The sequence below is a fragment of the Schistocerca americana genome, chromosome 1 (assembly GCF_021461395.2).
Source record: "Schistocerca americana isolate TAMUIC-IGC-003095 chromosome 1, iqSchAmer2.1, whole genome shotgun sequence".
NCBI lineage: Eukaryota > Metazoa > Arthropoda > Insecta > Orthoptera > Acrididae > Schistocerca > Schistocerca americana.
The window spans coordinates 191,374,889-191,400,818 of NC_060119.1; the positions used below are offsets into that span (position 1 = coordinate 191,374,889).

At 38.4% G+C, this 25,930-nt stretch overlaps 1 protein-coding gene across 1 annotated transcript in view; it reads right to left on the reverse strand.

The window, feature by feature from the left end:
- LOC124621341 (HEAT repeat-containing protein 6) overlaps positions 1-25,930 on the reverse strand; it is a 76,969-nt gene that overhangs the window by 13,474 nt on the left and 37,565 nt on the right. The window contains exons 7-14 of the mRNA XM_047147133.1: positions 22,577-22,806; positions 19,986-20,570; positions 19,738-19,901; positions 19,387-19,509; positions 8,147-8,271; positions 7,843-7,930; positions 7,621-7,764; positions 923-1,000 (exon numbers count right to left, since the gene is read on the reverse strand). Coding sequence (XP_047003089.1) covers positions 923-1,000; positions 7,621-7,764; positions 7,843-7,930; positions 8,147-8,271; positions 19,387-19,509; positions 19,738-19,901; positions 19,986-20,570; positions 22,577-22,806 — 1,537 coding nt within the window. The remainder of the gene's footprint in view (positions 1-922; positions 1,001-7,620; positions 7,765-7,842; positions 7,931-8,146; positions 8,272-19,386; positions 19,510-19,737; positions 19,902-19,985; positions 20,571-22,576; positions 22,807-25,930) is intronic.

Sequence of the window (25,930 nt, forward strand, 5' to 3'; positions counted from 1 at the left end):
CAACTGTTTGTGTTTGCTACACAAATAAATATCCATGAAGGAAGAAATCAATTTTAAACATCATCAAAATATACAAACAATATGCAAAAGAACGAGGAAAATAATTTCATGCAAAATTCTAGTTAATAACACCTAATGCTCTTAAGTTCAATATCAATATAAACACTAAGAGCAAAACATTAAAAGTGAAATAGTGCAATTCTCTTTTTTTATAATGTCAATACCGTGGTGCTGCAGACATTTTCCATATTACATAATTTGCACTTTCACAAGCAGTAGTGTAAAAAACTGAACAATAATTATAAAAGTAAATGGAACAAATATAGTGAATGGGCATGTATTAGATTTGACATTCATCTTACGTAATTTTTGTCCTTTTTATGTGAAGTATAAGTTTATTTTAATAATTGCATTGCTTATGCTCAAACTGAGAAATTCTCACCACATTTGATTTATAAATGTAGCTAGTGTCACCTATTTACATGATCAACAATAATGAAGTATTGCCCCTGCAAAGACAGACAGCACCTTATACTGTATATTATCACAATCGTTAAAAAGATGATTCTACTCTTCCATTTCCACTAATTCAGATGGAGAAGCATACAGAAGAATTTAGCTATAGCCTGTGTATGGAACCATCCTACCATCTGCTTTAATGATGCAGAAAAACCGTGAGAAGCTAATTCACAATTGTTAGATAATAATTATGACTTTCAAGAGTTAATACTTGAATATTCTATCCAGTTCTTATGAACAACAAAAATAATGTTTTAATTGACTGCTATCACATGAGTCCACAACACAAAAATAATAATAACAATCATAATAACAGAAGAATTCCCTATTTGGAACTGAGTCTTAAGTCATGTGTAACTAAATAAGACCTAAATTTTCTGAAAAATAAATTAAATATTTTTACCAGCCATTCTGCATTTTCTGCATAAAGAAATCTGTTTCGCAGTACATTTCCAACTGCATAGCAAGCATTCCACCGTACCTGTGGAAAGAAAAATATCAGTTTTTACCACGCAATGAAAAACACCAATGTAACAGTTTGTAACAAACCATGTTAACTAACTAACATTCTGAGCAAAACAGAAATGTAGAACATTTTTCAACACATCTTTAAGTAAGCAACAAAGTCTGCCAATGCTAGAAAAGAGAAACTGCCAGATGAACACTAGCTATGCTGCAGTTCACATTGATCACCAGAATTAACACTGCTCCTTTCTATTTGTGGACATGGCGAACACAAGAAATTTAAACCATGGGACATCATATAATTTCAGTATGTATGTACAGGCACATGCAATGTAGCATAATATAGGGTTAAAAAAGTCCTACATTATTTGACTACACACAACACACAATTTAAGCATTGCTACCCACAGCAACTTAAAACAGAACAACCACAGAAAGCTAGTCATCCAAAAAGCAGATACTATAGAAAATCCTTATGTGGGCCATTCTAGATAACTGTTCCTTTGTCTGGCATCCTTATAAAACAGAATTAATAGTAGAGAGAGGGGCAGTGGGGGGTCCTTAAACTGGACCTGTACAATAAGCTACATGTTTGTTTCATCAAAAGAACAATAAAAGGCAGTCCTGTATCATTTTCATCCCAGGGGTAGTGGGCATTGATTACACTGGAAGCAATTTGGAGTTTGCTGCTGTATTATGTTATGAAGTGTGTATCATACAGATAACAGTGACAAATGCTTGGACAGTGTACTTTGGTGCTGTGTTTTTGTCGTTGTGGATGAGTCTGGAATTAAAGGATTGGTAGGGAGGAAGAAGGGAGGGAGGGAGGGAGGGAGGGAAGGGGGAGAGAAAGAGAGAGAGAGAGAGAGAGAGAGAGAGAGAGAGAGAGAGAAAGAGAGAGAGAGAGAGAGAGATTAGGGTTTAACATCCTCTTCACAAGAGCATTAGTGATGGAACACATACTCACATTATGGGAAGGACACTGATGATCAGCTTTCACAGGAATCATTCTGACATTTGCCTCCAATTTTTTACAGAAACAAGGTAAACCTAAAACAGGATTTGAACAACTATCCTCCCACATTTAATTCAGTGTCTCAGCTTTGTGCCAGCTTGGTCAGTTACTTGGGATTTGACCGAGCATGTCTGGTGAACAAAAACTTTGTGTGTCTACCTTGCCAAGTAAATACTGATTACTTTCAGTTCTAATAATTGGGAGACCTGACCTTAAAGTTGTCAAAAAGATAATAAAACTTCTTCCCTCATACATATTATAATGGCCACAATAGTAATATCAGAGAAATTTGGAGATGTACAGAGAAGAACAGGCAGTCACTTTTCCTCAGCATTATTTGCAAGTGTAATAGGAGTACTACCTGCCACATATGATGAAGTGGTAGTGATGTACAGTTTCGTATGGGGTTATTAATTAATCAGCATGTGGTCACACTTCTGTGAACCTGCAGCAAAATTTATTACATGCTTCTAGCACAATCACCAACAGCATGCTAGTGACTTACAAGCTGCCCCCCCCCCCCCCACCCCCTTTTTTTGCATGAAATGTAGGGGGCCAGCATGCAAGATGCAAATATTGTAGCATTCTGTTGTTTTTATTATCATGGCATAACAATTCCTCTTCTATTCTCAAAGGATGAAATACTGTGTAACAAAACCATATGTCCAGAAGACGAATAATACAGTCCATTCAAACTCTATTAAATTATGCTGATATTGCACTTTGTACAAACACATTTTTAATGTTTTCCCTTAGCTGATAGCTCGTAACTGCATGAGTTTAGTATGAATGGACCTCTCCAGTCACACAAGGCATGGCACTATTGGCAAACCACTGTGAAGTGCTAAGCAGATGGTACTTATCATTCTGACACATATAAGGGTTTTTCCTGTGGCATTTGCATATGGAGAATAACTGCTCAAATACGTTTGCAAGTTCTGTAATTACCTTAATCTAGTCTTTGTGATCCCTAAAGAAAAGAAATGTAGGGGAATGTGGTATTTTCCTAAATTCTTCACTTTATACAGGTACTTGAGACTTCGAAAGTAAGTTTCATTGGGATAACTAGCATCTACATCCAATCATCTGCGAAGTCAGGTTTTTCAGCATTTCCGTTATAGTCTCCTGTTAGTCAGAAAAGCCTGAGACCATTTTCGCTGCCCTTCTTTGTGCATATTAGCCTCCCACGTTAGAATTTGGTATAAGACCAGTACAGTTAGCCAATACCTCTCACTGTATTGTATTTTAAGTAATACTGCATGCTATCACTTGAAAAATCATTTAATACGAATATATTTCTTAGGCCAATTAGAGGTATGAACACGCAATGACAACAACTCAAAAAAGAAATAATGTACAATGGAAAGTCCAGGTTGGGGTATCAACAATATTATGAAAAGGATAGATTGCTACTCACCATAAAGATGACACATTGAGTTGCAAACAGGCACAACCAAAAGACTGTTACACATGTAGCTTTTGGCCAAAGCTTTCTTCAAAATGGGAAACACACACACATTAACACAATCAAGCACACCTTACACACACGACTGCTATTTCCGGCCGCTCTGACCAGAATGCAACTGTAGCCCACTGAGTGGGAGCAAAAGTCAAGAGTGGGACAGGAAACAGGGAGAGATAGCATGATAAGGGTGGGGAGAGGAGTCAGCACTGCCTGGTGGAGCATGTAGAAAATCAGGAAATATGTGGAGGACAAGGTTACCAGGGCATTCATTATCAGGTGGTGGAGGGGGGATTGTGAATGGACAAATGTGGTGGAAACTGTTGAGTGGAGGGTACAGGGGCAGTAGGCTACCATAAACTAATGCCAATTCCATTTTGGGAGTAGTGAATATGTTGTAAAGATAATTCACATCTGTGTAGTTCAGGAAAGGTGGTGGTCGAGTGGAACATCCAGATGGACTGGGTTGTGAAGCAGCCACTGAAATCAAGTGTGTTGTTCAGTTGCATCCTGTGCCACAGGAAGGTTCACTTCGGTTTTGCCCACAGTTTGGCAGTGGCCATTCATACTGGTGGACAGTTCAATGCTAGTCATACCAACATAAAAAACTGTGCAATGATTGCAGCAGAGATGGTATATGACATGTATGCTTTCACAGGTGGCCCAGACTCTGATGGGGGTAGGATAATCCTGTGACAGGACTGAAATAGGAAGTGCCAGGTGGATGGATTGGGCAAGCCTTGTACCTGGGTCTTCCACAGGAATATGAGGTGCGGTGGGTAGGATTTTGGGTAGGGTGTCCTCATTTTAGGACATGACGACAGATAATCAAGGACTTGACAAAGGATGTTGTTCGGCTGTTCCAGTCCATGGTGGTACTGGGTGACAAAAAGGGTACTTCTTTCTAGCTTGTTCTCTGGGATGGTGGGAGGATTGAGGGTGTGTGGGGGTGTGGCAAGGGGAAACCTATTTGTGGACTAGATCTGTCGGATAGTGTCCGACTGTGAAAGTCTTTCCAAGACCTTCAGCACACTGGGCAAGGCAGTTCTTGTCACTGCAGATACACCATCCCAGGGTGGCCAGGCTATATGGCAGCAATTCTTTGGTGTGGAAGGGAAGGCAGCTGTTGAAATGCAGGTACCATCTGGAGGGTGGTGGGTTTCACATGGACAGAGATGCAGTCATCAGAGAGGAGGTGGTCAACATAAAGTAAGGTGACATGCTGTGCTGAGGTGGTCAGGTGAAGTTGATGGGGAAAGGTGTTAATGTCATGAAGGAATGAGAATAGGCTCTGAGTCCAGATCATGTAGATATCATCAATGAACCTGAATCAGACTGGGGATTTTGGGTTTTGGGAGGCTAGGAAGACTTCCTCTAGATGGTCCATAAACATGTTGACAGAGAGTCCAAACCCACAACTTCATTCCCCACACATCTTACTAACTTCACCATAGCACATAACTACTTCTCATTTGAAGGGAAGGTATAAAAACCAATCTGTGGCATAGCCATGGGCACCTGCATGGCATCCTTCTATGGCTACCTTTTTATGGGCCATCTACAGGAAACCTTCCTAGCCTTTCAGAACACCAAAACCCTTAGTCTGGTTCAGGTTCACTGATGATATCTTCATGACCTGGAAAGAGAGCCATGACAGCTTATCATCATTCTTTCACAGCTTCAACATCTCCCCTCCCATCTGCTTCATCTGATCCTCAGCAACCAATCGTAACACCTTCCTGGATGTTGACCACCTCCTCTCTGTTGGCTCTATCCACACCTCCATCCATATTAAGCCCACCAAATACCAACAGTACCTGCATTTCAAAAGCTGCCATCCCTTCCACACTAAAAATCTCTTCCAGGGATAGAGTATCTGCAGCGACAAGAACTCCCTTGCCCAGTACACTGAAGGTCTCACAAAAGCTTTCACAGACAGGCCCTATCCCTCACAACTAGTCTGCAAACATACTTCCCATGCCATATCTCCACACTCTCCCAATCCTCCTACCACACCCAACAATCAGCTAGAAAGTACCATCCTTTCCATCACCCAATACCAGCCTGAACTGGAACAACTGAACCACATCCTTCATCAGGAATTTATCTATCATCATGTCCTAAAATGAGGGACACCCTACACAAAATCCTTCCAACCCTTCTCATAACCCTGTGGAAGAACCATGTGCAAGACCTGCATAATCCACCCACTCAGCACTTCCTAACCAATCTCCATCTCACAGTTATCCTTACCCATCAGAGGCCGGGCCACCTGTGAAAGAGGCTATGTCACATACCAGCTCTGCTGCAATCATTGCACAGGTGTTTTTTTTTTTTTTTTTAATGTTGGTATGCCTAGCAAGCAATTGTCCACCAGGATGAATGGCCACCACCAAACTGTGACCAAGACCGAAGTGGATCATCCTGTGGCACAACATGTAACTCAACATAACACACTTGATTTCAATGGCTTCTTCAGTACCCGAGCCATCTGGTTCTTCCCTCCACCACCAGCTTTACTGATGTATGCAGATGGGAGTTATCCTTAACACTTTCTCTGCTCCCATAATGATACTGGTCTTAACTGACAGTAATCTACTTCCCCACAGCCTCCACCCACCAGTTTCCACCACCTCTGTCCTCTCATCTCCTAATTCAAGTGCCCTCACCCTCATTGTGTGTCACTCTTTGCCAATGCACCCTTCAGTCTTTTCCCCATCTCTGCCTCTCTCCTATCTCGCTCCCCCGCTCTGCTTCCCTCCCCCCCCCCCTTTCCATCAGTCTTTTGAAGCTGTGCCTGGCTGCTTTATCCTACCACCTAGTCCCAGAATGCTCTGCAAGGCCGTGCTGACTCCTCTCTCCCCACCCATACCCTGCTATCCCTCCTCTTTTCCTGCCCCACTCCCAAATGCTGCTTCTGCTCAATGTAATACAGTTGCGTTCTAGTCGGAGCAGCCAGAGACAGCTGTGGTATGAGATGTGTGTGTGTGTGTGTGTGTGTGTGTGTGTGTAGTGTTCTGTCCTTTCTGAAGAAGACTTTGGCCAAAACCTGAATGTGTAACTGTTTTTTCACTGTGGTATCTGCAACTCAATATGTCATTTTTATTGTTGAATTGAATTGAATTGAATTTTATTTGATCCTGTAAGATTACATTGTGTACAGTAAATGTACATGTAAATAGGACATGTCAAAGTATTAACATTCTTTATCACTTATTTTTCTACACCTTTGCTTACATTTTTACATCACTGATAATGAATAACAATATATACAAATTTAATGGCATAAGTATTCTGCAACACTGTAAAACTCTTTTTCAATGAGATAGTCTTTAAGTTTCTTTGAAAAGTCATTGTGAAGTACACTATCTTGCAGGTTTTTGGGCAGACTTCTTAGTAGTCTGATACCAGAGTACTGGGGTCCTTTTTCTGTTAGTAGCAATGTAAGAAGTAATGCACTATTAATTTAAAGAAAACTTCAAGCTTTTCAGAAATGCAAGACACTGGCTCTGATGATAAAAGGTTGTGATGATCAAACACAATAAATGGGGGTAGGATGGGGTAGTTATTGATAATCATGTATTTACCGAGGGATTCCTAAGTAGATGTCATTTTGGTGAAACAAGGAGAACATAATTGTAAACAGCAGATGTATAAACGGTAGTTGCGTCAACAAATCTGTATATTCTTCCATAAAATAAAATTAGTTAATGTCTACGTAATGAAAAGAGTCACTCTCTCAGCAGGAAATTCTTCAGTGGTTATTATGGAAGTGGAGGAATAAAATATTAATAGCTGGTAGTGCAATTACAGCAATTACTCGCTATAAAAGAAGAAGCAGAAAACTTTCATAATGTGACTGGCATACTTGGTATGAATAAGAATGGAGTATTACAGTGTGCATAATCAGGCATTGTAACATATAAATAATTTAATCGAATCAGTGAGTTATGTCATATATAAATGAAAATGGTGTTATAATAAGGGGGAAGCAGTTATAATTTAACATCCTGTCTGTGTCCAGGGTGGCCTGACATGGATGTGTCACCCCCCCCCCCCCCCCCCCCCCCCAACCAAATCCTCACGGTCAAAAAAGTGCTTCAAATTTACATTCATTCTGTACTTTATAGATTTAGAAGGCACAGCACAAACCTGATACCTTCATATTGTTTCCTGTAGAAGCATTGTGAATTAAGACTTTGACAGCAGCTTGAACATTCTCCTTCACAGCTTGGTCGAACAGCAGTTCATTGTTTAAAATTCGCAAAAGATTTCCAACTGCTCTTACGGCACTTGAGCGAACCTGAAAATTACTGAGTTATTAAAACTTTCATTTAGATTAAATAAATCTAAATCATTTAAAGCAATTTAGTCATCACACCTTTTCATTGTCCCTTGATGCCTTAATAGCAGATTCCAAAATTTTTGTAAACAAAGACTTGGGTATTTCTTCAGCTTCATCATCATCTCTGAAATTAAAAGGACATCCTTAAACAGTATCAGCAAAATGACATTTTCTACAAAACTGCAGTCATTGGACAAGATCACTGGCTAACACTGTATGTAACTAAATTTAAATTAACACAGGATTTGGTTCTAACAGATGCCTGAAACTAAAACCTCAACAAATTTCTGAATGTTCCATGTTATTTCAATTAACTGTCACAATTTCATATCACACTCACACATTAACAATCAGTGCATCACTGACGTTGCTTAATGACCACGATGCTTTCATTCTTGTTCCAACATGGCTGTCACTCAATGCTTTAATTACAGCCTCTGCAGTATCTATCACAAACTGAATATCCTGAAAAAGAGAAAGTGAACAAAAATATAAATAAAACATTTGTGGAAGAAATCAGAATTCTTGTCATGTTAGTAGCAAAATCTATTGGTTCGCACAAACAAAAAGCATGGAAAGTAAGTCTGTAGCAATAAGTAGGTACAGAAAATAAAACCATAAATAATACAAAATTTGTCATTATTTTCTATTCCCATATAAAAATGTTGTAAACCTGAGGGCTGCACTTTAAAAATATTGGTAACTGAAACTGGGTTTGACTTCTTTCTCTACTCTGAACATTGCATGCAGTCTTTAAATATAGTAACAGTTGATTTAGTACATGAGAAACTATGGCTCTTGGTATGATGTCAAACAAACCACATTTCAATAACAATTTTAGTTTCAGATGTGACATTTCCTGATATTTTTGCAGAATGTATCATACAAAAAAATGGAGTGTTTTTTAAAGTTCTTTAACATGGAGCATCAATTAAAACTATGTATTTTCCTAGAACACAAATATAAATATGACAAACCTTATATATTGCACTTAAGTTTAGCAAAACATGGCATCTGATACGTTTCAACCTAACCTAGTCCCCAGCCTACATTATCATTACAAACTCTATTAAGTAGTAAAAATAATATCGAATAAATTTTCTCAGTGTTCCGTTTTATGTTCGGTTTTAGCCTCAGAAACATTTTAGTATGATGGTACATCCTGTGAATGGCTGACAGAAACAAACTGAGCAGCCATGATATTATGTGTTTGTGAAGCTAAAGTGACATACTTCATGATTTTAATTTTTTTACTTCTGTCCTACAAAATTATGCAATTTAACTGATGCGTCACATTACAGATCTCTTAAACCATGTATTCTAAGTTGAAAATTAAGTTTACCTCATTGTTGTGTGAAAATGAATTTCTGCAGATTGGACCAGTAATGTTTTGAAAAATACGAAAGGATGAAGAATTGAGCAGAAGTGAAGAAAACAGTGAAACACACTGCATCACAGCTTCAAATTAGGCTACCAATTCTTATGTCCACAGATCCATGTATTATGTCAGTGTTTTCGACTCTAGGTTTCTGCATCAACCACGTGATGATAACAAACTCACTCAATGCTGACACTGCAAAGAGTCCATCATGTATACTTAGAATGGCATGTCTCAACTTTGTAAGATATTCTGACAACTTACAAACCCTTTCATAATTTAGTGGGAAAGCAACTTCCCTTGGCAATAGGCTGTCTGGACATTGTCAAATGTCTTGTGCTGTGCTGACGTCAGTTTGTATTCCATGTTCAAATTTAAATTTTCGGTGGTTGTTTCCACATTATAGTGAACTACCGATGGATTGGTGGCGAAGTCTCAGAAAAGAACTCTGGAGTTATGACAATGCTCACTTTTGAAAAACTTTCTACAGCAGTGTTTCACCACACATACCATATGGATTATCCCTACTGACACCAGTTTCTCAGAATTCCACAGGTGGCAAATCACTTTACAACATGTGTTTCACTATCACCACCCACCTGGCTTAAATTTAATTTCTGTGGTCTCAGCATTTCTTTCCAGTAACTATTCCTTTTCTTCCCTCCATTTTATTTTCATGAATTTTTATTTTCCGACATTGTTTATTTTTCCCCACTCCCTATCACCTGCCTATCATGTATAAAGCACTTACCTTTCCGCTCTTATTGACTACTGATGAGGTTTTTTCAGTACTTTCTGTCTTGTTTATTATTCTATCTTCCACCTTTTAAGTTCTCAGGTTTACAAATTTCATCTGTTGCATGCTACCACAACCAGTCTTTCCTTCTCTTACCATCCATTAAGTCTCCCCTGACCCAGGGTTCTCGGTGACTTTTCCGTAACTCTCACCATATCCTAAAATTCGTCAAGTCCTTTTCCTTCATTCCTCCTCCTCTCCCTTCGACTCTTTTACCAGAAAAAAGAGCCACTGGCCCTGAAAGCATGCAGATTTGCATTTCTTTTGTGTGTTTTTTTTTTCTTGCAGCCACTTACATTTTCAGATATTTATTATTTTTGTTGATATATTTCTACAGTGTACAGTTGTGAAGTTATTTTTTTTCTTTAATTGGGTAGATTTAATGGATTCAGTATAAATAACTTTCCTTTAAATGTAAATAAATGTGATCTGTGATGTTAATAAATATAATGTAATTGATAGGTATACTTTAATTTTCAACAACAGGAACATAGGGTACCTCAAAAACAAGCTATCAGAACCTAAACCGAAACTGGGCATAAAAAAAAATGAGTTTTGTCTCTAGCTATAAGGTGTGTGTCGAAAAGTGTGTGACAAGGGAGTGTGGTCATGCCACTTAGTCCAGTAAACCGAAGAACGTATGAAAAACTGTCGGACAAAAAGGTTACTGCTACCATTTTGGGGACACTAAATGAAACTTGTTTGTGGATTTTACAGAACACTGACACACAGTCAACTGTGAAGCCTACCGAGGCACAGTAAAAATATTGAGAAGACCAATTCAGAACAAGCAACGGCCTCTTGACTGTTGCTGTTTCATGTTTTCCATGACACTGCACCCCTACACTTCAGCCAGCAAACACAAGAATTGTTGCATCAGTTCAACATTTGCCTTACAGCCCAGAAATGGATACAAGTAATTTTCAGCTCTTCCCACACATGAAAAAAAGGTATGGCTCCAAGTGCCTTGACTCTGACAATGAAGTCAAAGATGCTGTCACAAGTTGTCTGCAATGTCAAGTGGTAGAATTTAATGGGAAGAGAATCTGTCAACTCGTTAAGAGATACAATAAATACTTAAATTTGAATGATGCTTATTAAGAGAAGTAACACATAGGTTCAGTTTCAAAATTATTCCAATAAATTTGTTTTAAATAACTTTTCAGACAGTCCTTTATTAGGGTACAGAATTAGGGTAAATTTAATACAGGAATTTTCTCACAAACATTTGAGGTGTGTACAACTAATTTTAGAATCATTTTGACAATGAACAAATAAACTGTTATTTATAAGTAGATCATATCCTATCTGTGTTCAAATATTTGTTGTTTTATTTTTATTACTTGTTTGAACTACCCCTTGACCAGCATACAGCAGGTGGCATTTGACAGCAGAAATACCTACATAACAGCACATGCTGCATGGATCTATGAATGCCATCTAGTGGGCCAAGGAGAACCTCCGAATACTACATCCCTACATAGTTCAATGATGATGCAAATTAACAGTCCTGTTGAAGAAACGAATGAGCAACACTTTTATAAAACTTTTAGTTTGGAAAGAGCTTAGCAACTGCTCAAATAAGATGTTTGAGCACAAACACAAAGTTCAATATTAAGAAAGAAAAGAAAGTATTTTAATCAATGTATGATGGAAAAATAAGAAATTGTTAAATAAATACAGCTGTGCATTTTAGTACTGGACATTTTGAAAAGCAAAACTCCAGTAATCACAGAAATAAATTAAAACAAATAGTCCAATTTTAATGCATGTAACACAGTTTTTGTTTCTGAAAATCAAAAAAGGAGAAATGACTTATTGAAAATCAAATGCTAATCATTTTAATTGTGACTCCAATCCCAGCTGAGTTTCACATTTCAACTTGCAGAACAACATACAAGGTGTGATCAAAAAATGACAGGAATTTCTTAATTTATACATCCAATATTCAAAACTTTTTTTTAAAATCTTGTTGGTACAAATGTTCCTGATGTATATTTGAATTTTGAGCTGCTTAGAATATTTAGTTCATTGTTGATAACTGAAAATGATGTGTGTTTCTGAGTGCTTGGCGAGTTTTTACTTTCAAAAAAGATGGATCAAAGATTTTTTATTAAATTTTGTTTGAAAAATGGAATTAAGTGCAGTACCACATTCAAAATGTTGACTGTGGCTCTTGGTGAATCAGCTATGAATAAGACAAGAATTTAAGAGTGGTATAAATGTTTCAAGGAGAGTCGGGAAGATGCTAAAGGTGATGACTGCCCTGGATGTCCTAGCACATGAATTACTGATGTCAGTGTGGAAGAAGTGAAGAAAATGGTTCTGGAAGATCACCAAACCATATCAGAGAGGTTACTGATGATGTTGGAATATCCTTTGGTTTTTGTCAAGCAATTTTTTGGATGTTTTGAGCATAAAATGTGTAGCAGCAGATTTATCCTGAAACTGTTGAATTTCAACCAAAAATGACATTGCATAGACACCATTCAGGAATAAATGAATGAAGTTGACAACGGTCAATAACTCCTGAAGAAGGTTATAACTGGTGATGAAACATGGCCAGTCGGCCCTATAGAAACTGCCTCAAGAGCCTAGAAACAAAAAAAAAATTCAGAAAGCTCAATCACATGTGTAGGTTCTTCTCTCTGTTTTCTCTGATTACAATGAGATAGTGTCTCATGAGTTCCTGCCCGATGGTCATACAGTCAACAAGGAATATTATCTGGATGTTATGGACCAACTGCATTAAGCAATCTGAAGAAAATGACCAGAATTGTGGTAAAACCACTCTTAGAAACTGAATCATGATAATGCTCCCTCTCACACCTCAATGCTTGCTCAGGACTCTTTAACAAAAAACAAACCCATTATGTTGCCTCAGCCAATATATTCACTAGAGATGGCACATAGCAACTTCTTTCCATCCCCAAGGCTGACGAGAACCACAAAAACCATAACAAATAGCGAGTTCCAGACATGCTTACAAGATTGGAAAAAAAAGTGCTGGCACTAGCGTATTGTTTCTGAAGGGGATTACTTTGAAGGGGATAACGCTGATCTTGATGAATAAATAAATATACCTTAAGAAAAACAAAACTGCCATTACTTTTCAATCACAGCTCTTCTTCATGATCGAGGGAATGTACTTAGCAACAAATTAAAATAATATTTGTTCATATTTTCTTCGACGCTATCAGAGATGGGTTCATCAAACTAATGCTATTAGCAAGACTGCCATAACACAGATTAGGAAATTTGCATCAACCTGCTAGTGGGTTGTCATAGGGAGCAGAAGGAGAGAAGAGCAGGGTATGCAAGCATCATTTATGCAGGCAATCTAGACACTTGGAGCAATAACAAATATAAATTCAGCCTGCAGAGGTAACAAATGCTTAATACTTAGTGTCACTGAAATATCATGACACGAAACTACTAAGCGACAGACAACATTTCACAACTGAAAATAATGTGGATATGAAAAAAGCAAAACAAACTTGTTTTGGGTAGATGCCAAACTTGATCAGTCTGATGGCAGATGACACAGTGATCTACAAAAGAGGATGTATAGTCATTCTAAGACTTCTTTAAATGTTTGTATACTTCAAAGGCTGGATCAAAAACACAGATATTTGATAATGAACGTAATGACAGGTGTATAAAGACATTTGAGATGTAAAATAAAGGAATTGGGCTGGAAATGATCATGTTGCACTAGTAGCAGTTTTAAATACAAAAGGAACTTACCAAATTGTTTAGAGAATATCTGTAGCAGAAACAATTCTCTTGAAGCTCAAACAACACTGTGATTGTTACACTTGACAAGAAAGGTGACATAAAGATCAAATTGCCTCCTCTCTTGTAATGCACAATATGTTCACAAAAATTATCATCAGCTGCACCGGAAAAAAACCACACTATTCTCATCGAGTAAAGGGACAAGCTGACTTTAGAATGGATGCAGCACAATGGCCATTTGTGAGTGCTGAAAGAAATTACAGAACAGAGTATGCCACACTGTATGGATTTCACAAATTTTGAAAATGCCTTTGACTTAGTGGTGCACAAACAGTGGTCAAGAAATGAGGTCTTGGTTCAACCTACATTAGTACAATCAAAAATATATATGTCAATGCTACGGTTTCCATGAGGCCTCATAAGGAAAGTGAAGAAATTCATAACTGAAGGAGGATTCAAGTAAGGAGATCATCTATCTCAAACTATCCTCTACAGCCCCAGAAAAATACTGTTTACAGCCGCTGCACACAAAATTCAACAGTGAGCATAACAATTTAATAGATCAGCTTTGAAAGTAGACCTGAAAATCAAATAAATGAGATTTAAGACATGTATAATAAATAAATCAAAAAGAAAGCTAAACAAATAAACAATGAAGTCACAGAATCAGTAGGTGAGTTTCTGTATAAACAGCAGTTGTATACCATGTCTGGGTACACAGCAAAAGAAATAAATAAAAGAGGAAAGTTTTCTCGATCTTTTATATTTAACTAAGAAAGGTGAGTTAAGTTCATTTTATTATGTTTTTCTTCAATGACTCTAAAATCATCTTCACTAGACTTAACTTTAAAGGAAGATGGAAACAACTGGTCTTATTCTGTAATGAGTGCATTTACCTTTGAGGTAAAGTAATAAAATACATCTCTGACATCCCTTAAAAGGGAAGACAATCCTTACAAGAGTATTATAACCCCCTTATCTTGTCCAAAATTACGCCAACATTGTTGGGAAAAATAAAGAAAAATTTGCCGACATGTACAGCAAAGTTGAGGGAACATACCTGTGATCAATTTCTGTACACAACTTTCTGCTGTCTACAACTATTGTGGACCACAGTTTTCGACAGGGATGTATCCAGACTAAGGTACTTTGCTTTTTTTATCATTGTTTGTGCCATCAAAATGGAAATATATAAGTTAACAATATTTGCTGTTCTTGACCTTTTTAAGTGGGGAGAACATATGGATGGGGGCAACAGGGAAAGGTGAGGGGGGGCGCAAGAATCTATCATGGTTGTTAAATAAATTTAATTTTTACAACATAACATGCAGCCGATCAATATGATTCAATCAATAAATTATAATTTTACACCTGGATCAGAATAACAACGTGATAAGACAGCAAAGCACTGTTGAGTGAGGAAGTGGGCGATGCCTGTTCAATGGTGCATGTGCACACAGTATGATTGCAACAGCAACAGCTGTGCATTTCCATTCTATCTTCCCCTCCCTGTCAATATCCAATACAGAGTTCACTTTGCTGGATAGTAATATCTCTTGCTTGATAAACACACTTCTTTGTATAAAATGGTATTATCTTCCTTCGTTTGTATTTGTATAGCTCAACAAAAGCCACAGGATATGCACACTCTCACACAATAATTAGTGTGAATCACATTTAGTTGGCCTATTCAATACAAAGGACAGTACAATGGATCTGAATCCTTCATGTACATACAAGAACGCAATTAATGATATGAATAAAATAGAGGGAAACATTCCACGTGGGAAAAATATATCTAAAAACAAAGATGATGTGACTTACCAAACGAAAGCGCTGGCAGGTTGATAGACACACAAACAAACACAAACACACACACAAATTCAAGCTTTCGCAACCAACGGTTGCTTCATCAGGAAAGAGGGAAGGAGAGGGAAAGACGAAAGGATGTGGGTTTTAAGGGAGAAAACTTAATGGGGTCGTTGTGGAGGTGTTTTGAGGGTGAAATGGTATTAGAAGGTGGAAAGTGTAACATGAGGCTGGAATGAAAATGAAAATATATGGGGAGAGATAAAGGTGAACTAGAAAGCAACTGGAGATCTGGTGTGAAAAAAAGGTGAAAAAGTGTTAGTTGAAGCTGGGCTATGTTGACCCTGTGGTGAACTTGGGTTGGTAGACAACGATGTGTACTAAGGTTAGGTGGTTGTGTTGCCACCAAAACACGTTAAAGGGTGGAGAAATTCGGGAAAATTTGGAAAAAACTGCGTGTAAATGTATTAAAAGGAGTGGTTTTGTGGTGGCAGATTATGAAAATGAGGCTAACAATTGTCTGACGAAGAAATAATGACGTTAAAACCTGTGGGAAGCGGCTAAAAATGATCAGTGATGTGGGAAAAACGGAAATGGAAATAAAGCGAAAGTTATTAGAACTAGCCGGAATGGTTGTTTAATAGGTGAAAGGAACTGTTTGTGAACTGGAAGGAACCACAGGAACTTAAAACCCACATCCTTTCGTCTCTCCCTCTCCTTCCCTCTTTCCTGATGAAGCAACCGTTGGTTGCGAAAGCTTTAATTTTGTGTGTATGTTTGTATTTGTTTGTGTGTCTATCAACCTGCCAGCGCTTTCGTTTGGTAAGTCACATCATCTTTGTTTCAAGAACACAATTAAAAATATAAAGTGCTTAAGTACTTATTAATTACTGTAGTGTGCATGTAGTACATGTACAGAGTGGAATTCTATAACAATGATATGAAATTTATTATGGTAACGTAGCAGACATTATTCACTCAAAATATTAACACAGTGGCAACAAACACTTACGGAAGATTAATTACAGAAAAGTGCAATTACCAATTGAGAGTCACTTGCTTCTTCGATACTGTCATTACTAGGCTTTGATCTGTGGAAAAGACACACCCACGCTCACTTCGCTTTTTCTGATTTCTTTAGTATCAGTTTCTGTGTAGTGTACACCATTACTCCACTTCTTCCTCTAACAGTTTCTGAATTTTTGTCACAGTGAAGCTTTTGTTATTTGTTGTTATATAATGTTTGATCTGCACCCAAAACCATTTGATGGCATTGAAGTGGCAGTGATAAGCAGGAGGCCTAATAACCCTGTGACCGTGTTCTTTAGCCATCTTGCCAACAACATACTGTTCTCTTTTCATCGTCATCACTGGAATTTTTTAAATAACTGAATGGGTTGGGGCATTATCCATCACAGTAACAGACAACCAATGTAAGTTTTCCAGTAGCTGCCCCTTGAAGGAGTTAAGAAAACTATCATGATCCATCTCTTCATGTTAGCTGTTTGTCTTCCTCAATTTATAATGCTGCAGATAGCTCAGTACAAAACCAGATAAACTTCCAGCATATAAGGCAATAACTCTTGTTCCCTTTTCCATGGCAAATACTGTATTTCTGGATGTAGTTTCATCAGCTTAATCTTTTCTGATGATTATCTATGTTTCATCAAGCCATAAAATGACTCCAAATGGCACTTTAGCAATGTTTCCTAAAAACTGACAACACCACACAACAATATCACTTTTCTCCATTATAATTTTGTGTCCATTAATGTTTTTGTACATGAAAAGGAAGACTCTGACAATTGTTAATAAACACGTCTTGCAGCCACTGAATAATTCTACCTCACTTTACAACAGGGTCATACCGAGGCAATGGCAAGATAGGTGCCCACCGAGGATGCGGGCACAGAGGGGGCACAAAAACTGACAGGAGAGAAAACAAGATGCCTTTGAGAATAAACCTTCCCCTCAGCCCAAGTCTGTAAATACATGCTGTTGTCACTGCACCCAAACAGCTGCATAAAGAAATGATTACTACTGAACAGGCGACAAACAGATTGTGTGCCAAAAGTGCACTTGGTTCATATAGCTGACACCTACACAACTCACTCATGTTCAGCAACAGAGGTTTTGCTGCTACTTTGCTATGGAAGTGTAGGATAATGGCAGGAGGGTGCTGACACGAACATGCCATCTGACAAAGTTTCCGATTTCTGTCATGTGAAGACTAGAGTGAAACTGTTTAAGTTAGAGTGCTTCAAAGTATCTGATACAATAATAAGTGCACTGGAAAACAGATCTCACATGTAACAATCCATTTCATCTCACTTCAATTTACGATTGAGAACGTCTTAAATGAGAGCTCCCTATCTTATTTGGAAAAATAAATACCAGATATTGCTGTCAAATATAGAAGAAATACCCATACAGCTGAGCTAGTTAACAAAACAGTGTGTTTCAAATTCTAGCAGAAAGAGCTGAAAAGAGAACTGACAACTTGCCATTTCGATATTCTGAAGGGTCTTTTAAGGTATTAGTCATATGAGACGCTTATCTAAACACTGAATAGATCAAGTGCCTGCACCGTCTTATCAACGCAGTTTCAGCTATTAAACACAATAAAAAACTACTGAAGGTCGAGAATAGGTGAAGTTACCTTGTCAGCTGCTAAATTTGACTTCAATGACATAATCAATGATTTTGTTTGCCTAAGGCAATGGAAATGAAAATTACATAAAACTCCATTTTTTAAAAGGAACATGTTCTCCACATTTAATTGCAGCCTTTTTTCTTTTATTTCAGATTAGTAATTTATGAGGAGGAAATAAAATCTGTTCTTTATTCTACATCAGTCTAAGATACAACAGCTACCATAAACAATAGGACATGGATTTTGTTTTACTTTCAGTTTTTTTAGATTGTAATTTATTTACTACAATTATGTATCTCATTTGTCGTAAGCAATATTTTTCATTTATATAGGCCATCTAAAAAATATTGTTCAATAATGCTCTATTTTTATTAAACCTACATTACAAATTACAACATTTCCTAAATAGAAAAAAATCACAGAAAATTAGTTTTTCTGAAAAAGATTCAGATTTTAACTGAAAGCTTCTGCAGTGCAAAACAAACTCACTGCACAAAGGAACAAAGAACTCAATGAAACAGATCAAAACTGTTAGTTTACTGGCCACAAGTGTCATCTGCAACTGGCTAGTAGCTGTAGAACAGATATTTGATAAAGATGAATGGAACAGAAGGCGCAACCAAGTGCCTTCTCCAGTTCTTGCTGTATAAGCAGTTATGCAGGGAGGAGACCCCCCAAGAGGGGGCTGTGTACTGTGGAGGAAGGTGCTGGCCAGAAGACCATGGTCGGCACATTCCTGCCACATGCTCCTCAGTCAGACTCAAGTCCCACGGGTTGGTTGTGCTGACGGGGGTACGCTACTAGCAAGGCGCGTTGGCGGAATCAATCCTCCAATAAGAGACTAATCGTGTGATCATGTGGGGACGCAGCCGGGAGCGGCGAGGGCGGCTTGGAAACAGCTCCGCGCTCTCTTAGCTTCTGACCTCGGCCCCGAGTAGTCGCTCCTCTAGCCTCTGCCTCTCTGATGAACAGACGGCAACCCCTCTTGGGGCTGCTTGGCCCTACATAGGCACCAATGTATCATCATTACAAGAATAAACTGGGTCCATTCCACTTCATTACTTTTCATTCTACAACGCCCTCCGCTCCTGACATCTATCCTGACGAACACAGTGCTGTAAGAACCCAGATGTTTATCACTTTGTTGTTCTGATCCAGGTATAAATTGATACTAACTACCTAGATAAAGTTTGGTATATAACTTGCCTGTCTCAGTCCTGTAAACAAAATGTAAACAGCAAGTGCCCTAACCGCAGCTGCTCTTACATTTGTGTCATCATCAGAACTGCAGCCGAACAACAGCGTAATAATGAGAATTTGCTTTTCCCTCTAAAAAAAAAATAAAAGAAAATAAAACAACAATAACGTTATTAGTAAGTAAAACATGATCAGATGTTCCCGTCTAAAAAAATATGCTATGGCAGTTTTTTGTTGGATGTCCTCATTAAATAATAACAAAAAGTATAGTCAAATGAAACTATAATTCCAGACACATTTTCAAGTCTAGTCAAGTATAATGTTACTCATTTATTAAGACATTTCTTAATTATACAATACCGGCAACTCATCAAATACGTCTGATGTCATGTTGGCTAAGCAATCACAACCTGCAGTACGCAAAGCTGGTTCATTCATATTTTGAACGAGACAAGTAATTGGCCCACACAGCATTGTCTTCCAGAACAACATAGCTGAAGCAGTAGAAATCGCAGATTCACCTCCTTAAACATAAATTTAAAATATATTCATTTTCAGAAATGAAACATATTAGGCAGAATACAAAGAATGAATAAAGAGTAACATACCTTGCTTAATATCCTGCAGCAGCATACTTGCAACAGCTTCTATTAACCTTCCAGCATGTAACAATATTGTAGTATCACTATCAGTAAAACCAATCTCAATTGCGTCAACTACAAACTGCAAATAAGGAGACACAAGTGATGGAAAATGTGATCTACAGAGTGCCGAGACAACCTGATATGATTCTACTCGCACTGGTACTGGACAGAGGAACTTAGACTGCTGCTCCATTTTTTTGTTTTGATCCAATGACAAGTGTTTCCTCAACTCAATGCCTAAATTTTCTAAACTAATTTCAAGCAGCCATGACATTTCATTCTTAGTTTTCGCCTCTGTAGTCACTTGTTCAGTTTCCTCATCCAGCTCACTATCCCCATCACAAAGATTGTCTGTTTCACTTCCAGAAATGTCTTCTTTTCTGTCTTCAGCATTATCAACTCCTGAACTTGCATAAACAGGTACAGAAAAGTTTTTATGCCATTTTATCTTTAAAGGTCTTTTCAGGATCTCCATAATTTCTGGTACCGAAGGTTCAACACATATAATTGAACGGAGGACATTAAGACTTGCGACTTGTATATTCCAATCTAGAAATGCACAAAAGAGAGAAATGAAAATGAAATTAATTTAAAAAACAGTGAAAATAATACAAAAAGATCATAAATTTACTGTCTCAGTCACTTTTATTTTAGACAACACTAAATGTTTCAATTATTATGCCATTACTGTCAGTTTGATGTTTTTACATCATGAGACTGGCTTGTGACATGCTTATGTGTTGTTTATTTAGCAGACAACAATATGGCAAGAAGGTTATGCATTGTCTTGCATGCAAATCTGGAAGAACATACTTTTAAGCTGACATAGCCCACACATTTCAGTATCACACTGTGATTCACACACACCTGAGATCTCCAAGGACCTCCCTTTCAGGTATACAGTGCCAGTCATTAGCCAGGTGTTTTGACACTGCTGAGACTACCCATGGCCTTTATTGTTTAATAGGTTTCATCTTTTTGGCAAGTTTAAAGTGCTTTAATGTGGAGGTATGATTTTTCCATGGAGAATTTCAATGAAAAATCTAGCGAATACTGTGAACTTAATGTTTGGTAGAAACACAGGCAGACCAGTTTTTTTTTTATTTTAGATCCATAAACAGATTCATTAAAAACTGAAAGTGGATTAACAAGTATTTATCTAAAAACAAAGATGATGTGACTTACCAAATGAAAGTGCTGGCAGGTCGACAGACACACAAACAAACACAAACATACACACAAAATTCAAGCTTTCGCAACAAACTGTTGCCTCATCAGGAAAGAGGGAAGGAGAGGGGAAGACGAAAGGAAGTGGGTTTTAAAGGAGAGGGTAAGGAGTCATTCCAATCCCGGGAGCGGAAAGACTTACCTTAGGGGAAAAAAGGACAGGTATACACTCGCACACACGCACATATCCATCCACACATACAGACACAAGCAGACATATATAACAAGTATTTAACAATATTTAGTCCAGAAACGTCTATGAATAGTGAAATTCTGCACGACTCACTGAAATGTCGGAACACTGATGCTGTCGATGACCGCCTGAATGGCTGTTTTCAGTTCAGCAATGGTTTTGGCGTTACTGTTGTACTCCATATCGTTAACATAGTCCCACAAAAAGGAGCCCCATGTATTCAGATCCGGAGAATACGGCAGCCATTCGAGGCCCGTGCCAGTGGCCTCTGAGTACCCCCAGAGTCATAATGCGGCCCCAAATTTCTCCTCCAGGACATCAAATCTCTCCCACTTTGATGGGGTCGAGCTCCGTCTTGCATGAACCACATCTTGTCGAAATCTGGGTCACTTTGGACAATGAGGACGAAATCATCTTCCAAAACCTTCACGTACCATTCAATAGTCACCAAGCCATCAATGAACATCACACTAATTACTCAGTGACTCGACACTGCACATCACACAGTCACACGTTGAGGGTTAAGAGGCTTCTTGATCATGAAATATGGATTCTCAGTCCCCCAAATGTGCCAATTTTGCTTATTGATGAACCCATCCAAATGACAGCGGGCGTCATTGCTAAACCAAACCACTAATTCCCATCATGCCTCATGGCCAACCATGCAGTTTGAATGTCCTAATGCAAACTGTTCTGAAGTTAGTTCAATAACAGTCATGCTGTATTTTATTACAAGAAAAGTAACAGTTAAATTAGCTTGCCTGAAATTTCACAATAACAGTACAATGTTACACAACTTCAACCACAAAAAAAGAGAGACTAGTAGCAGTAGTATTTCAGAATTGAAGCAAATATGAAGAAATATGGAGCTGAGAGTAAAAGTATGAACAGACACCCAAAACCAAGTTTTCCAGTGTTATGCATTAATCAGTAAAATCAAATTCACACCCAAAACCAAGCTTTCCAGTGTTATGCAGTAATCAGTAAAATCAAATTCAAACAATCCATTTAGGGCCAGACAGAGTACATCAAATACCAAAAGAAACTTATTTAAACCCATTTGCCCACAATCTAATAGTTTTTGAGTTCATCAATTCTATGGATACAGGAATGAAGCCTACTGCAAAGAACTCACCTTTGTGTCTTAGAAAAGCTCTTGTGTTCCTAACAACTTTCATAATGAGCCCATGGCTCAATCTATGGTACGGTGTATTTTGCACCAATCTTGCTACACACTTCAGAAGCTGGATTATTACAGGAACTGAATTTTCTGCAGAAAGAGCCAAACACAGGGAACGATGAATTTCTTCAATAATATTTCCAACAGTTTCCGAGTATGGTGTGAATGCTGCACAGCGTTTTCCACTATAAGAACAAACATATAATTGATGATGTCTTTCTTACTCATATGTAACTAAAATAGTAGTGCAATGTAATTGGATTGATAACACATCTATTCGCCAAGTGGTGGGAGGAGAATACACATATAAAGCTTAAGTAAATGTGCAAGCCTTAGGAGTCAGTGGCTCCCCCTTCTGGCAGAGAGGCTGGAGGGGAAGGAAGATGGAAGAAGGAAAAGGGCCAGCAAGTTTTAAGAATTGGGAAGAGTTCACAAAAATCAACAAGAACCCTGAGACGGGGGAGACTTAACAGAGGGGATAAGAAGGAAAGACTAACTGTTGAGGGCTGCATCGGACAAGATTTGAAAACCTGAAAGCTTAAAGATGGAAGGTAGAGCAAAAGCAAGACCAAGATTACTGATCATACATCAAACATGAATTAATATGAGTGGAAAGCTGAGTCACTGAATGTGGAGGGGGGAGGGCGGAAGGGGGGAAGGGGGAGGACAGATAGATCAGAAAGTGAAAGATACAGAAAATGGAGTGAAAGAAAAAGTTACTGTGAAACAATGCTGAGACCTCAGAAAATAACACAAGTTAAGGTCAGGCAGGCGGTGAGAACCAATGACGTAACACCTGTTCTCCTACCTGCAGAGTACTGAGAAACTGATATAAGGGGAACATCAGGATATTGTGTTTTTTCAGTATACACCCTCTGTCCATGTCCTTTCATCCTAACTGATAACTTGGTGGTAGTCATACCAATGCATAAGGCTAAACAGCATTTACATAACTCTGTTTACATACTACCTGGTACAGGACAAGTCATTTCACAGGTGGCTCTCCCTTTGATAGTATGTGTTTTACCACTAACAGGGCTGGTGTGGAGCACAGGGCAAGTCTTACAGTGGGGTTGGTCACAAGGGGAGGATCCATAGAGTGCAGAAGCAGCACAGAATCTGATCAGTATATGGGAAGATTGTGAGGCACCGAAAAGCTGTTCTAGGTGTGGTGGGCAAAATGTCACACTGAATGGACCTCATTTCAGGGCTTGATTTTAGGAAGTTACAGCCTTGTCAAAGTAGCTGATTAACACATTCCAGAGCAGGATAATATTGAGTGACATGAGGTGTACACCTATGCAGTCTTTTGGAGGGATCAGCAGTACCAGGATTGGATGTGATGGTCCAGGAAATTTGCTTTAGAACTACGCTGGTGGGGTAATTATGTCCAGGAAGGCTGAGTTGAGAATGGTGGTGTATTGCTGTAAGACTCCATCTGAAAAAATATGTTTGCCTCATATTCCAAGGCTGTACGGGAGGGAACATTTGACATGGAAAGGATGGCAACTGTCAAAATGCAAGTACTGTTGTTTGTTAGTAAGTTTAATGTGAACAGAAGTGTGCAACTGATTCTCAGTGAGGATGAGGCCAATGCCAAGGAAAAATCCACAAAAAAATAAATAAAAATAAAAGAATCAGGAATAGGACAATGTGAAATTTAATTGGGAAAATATATTTAGAGATCCTAAAAATTTTAACGGTCCGGCTCACCATGAGTCCATATGGCAAATTTGTAACAGCCTTTTGTTGTGCCTATCTACAACTCTGCATATCTGCAATATGGTGAGTAGCAACTTTCCTCTTCATAACATTGTTGCATTCCAGCCTGGATTTTCCATTGTTTGAAAGATGTCACCAATGTATTTAAACCAAATCAGGAGCGGAAGACTTTTGGATCCCAAGAAAGCCTCCTCCAACTGACCTATGGAAAGTTTAGAATAGGGAGAAGTCATCCTGGTTCCCATGGCCACGTCCCTGATCTCTGTGTCCAACCCTCAAAGGTAAAGTAGCTGTTGGTAAGTATAAAGTTGATTAAGGTAAGCAAAAAGGATGTCATAGGTCTGGAATGAGGTGGCCATTGATTGAGGAAAAGTTCAACAGCAGACAAACCATGTATATGGGGGTGGTGGTATAGATGGAAGTAGCATCAATAGTGACAAGCAAGGTGTCTGGTGGGAGTGGGACGGGCACAGATTTCAGACAATCTAGAAAATGGCTGGTGTCTTTAATATAGGAGGGAAGTCTTTGTACTACTGCTTGCATATGTTAATCAACAAAAGCTGATATACATTCAGGGGTGCTTTGAAACCATAAACTATGGGATGGTAAGGGGGACTGGGTTGTGGATCTTAGGAAGAAGGTAAAAGGTGTGGGTATGTGGTTTGGGTGGGCTAAGTAGTTCTATGGACTGAAGTGTTATTCGCGAAGTTCTGAGGAGGGACTGTAGGTCAGTTTGTATCACAGGGGTGGGTTCTTGATGGCAGATGCTGTATGTAGAGATATCAGGCAGCTGACATAGACCCTCATTTACATACTCCCTTCAATCAGGTACCACAGTGGTAGATCTTTGTCCACTGGGAGGATAAAGATGCCGTCATCAGTTTTTAGGGATCAAAGAGCCTGGAGTTCTGCAGAGGACGGATTAGGGTTATGTTGTGGGGTCCTGAAAAAGAGTTGTGAAGCAATGGTGGATTGTTAGAAATTCTTGGAATATCTCCACATACCCTGATCAGACCCTATGATCCTTCTGCACCCATTTCCCTAACCTAGAGCTCCTACCCTTGCAACTGTCCCAATGTAAATCTTGCTCTATACAGCCCTCCTATCATCAGCTATACAAGCCCTGTAAGTGGCAAAATGTATATTATCAAAGGGAGAGACATCTGTGAAATCACTTTCTGTATACCAGCTGTTACGTAAATACTGTTTGGTCTTCTACACTAGTACGACTACCACCAATTCTTCCTCCTGACACCCATTTCTCAGAACTCCACAGATGGGAACTGGGGTAACAACATGACCTTGGTTCTCACTATTCACCTGGCCTTAGTTTATGTTTCTCCATACTCAGCATTTCTTCCGAGTGTAACTATTCCTTTCTGCATTCCCTTTTAGTTTTCTGTATCTTTCATTTTATTACCTGTCTATTTTTACCACCCAATCTCTAACACATAAAATATACTTAGCTTTCCACTCTTATTAACTGTTGCACAATGTTATGCCAGTTCAAAACTGTTCAAATGTATGTGAAGTCTTATGCGACTTAACTGCTAAGGTCATCAGTCCCTAAGCTTACACACTATTAAA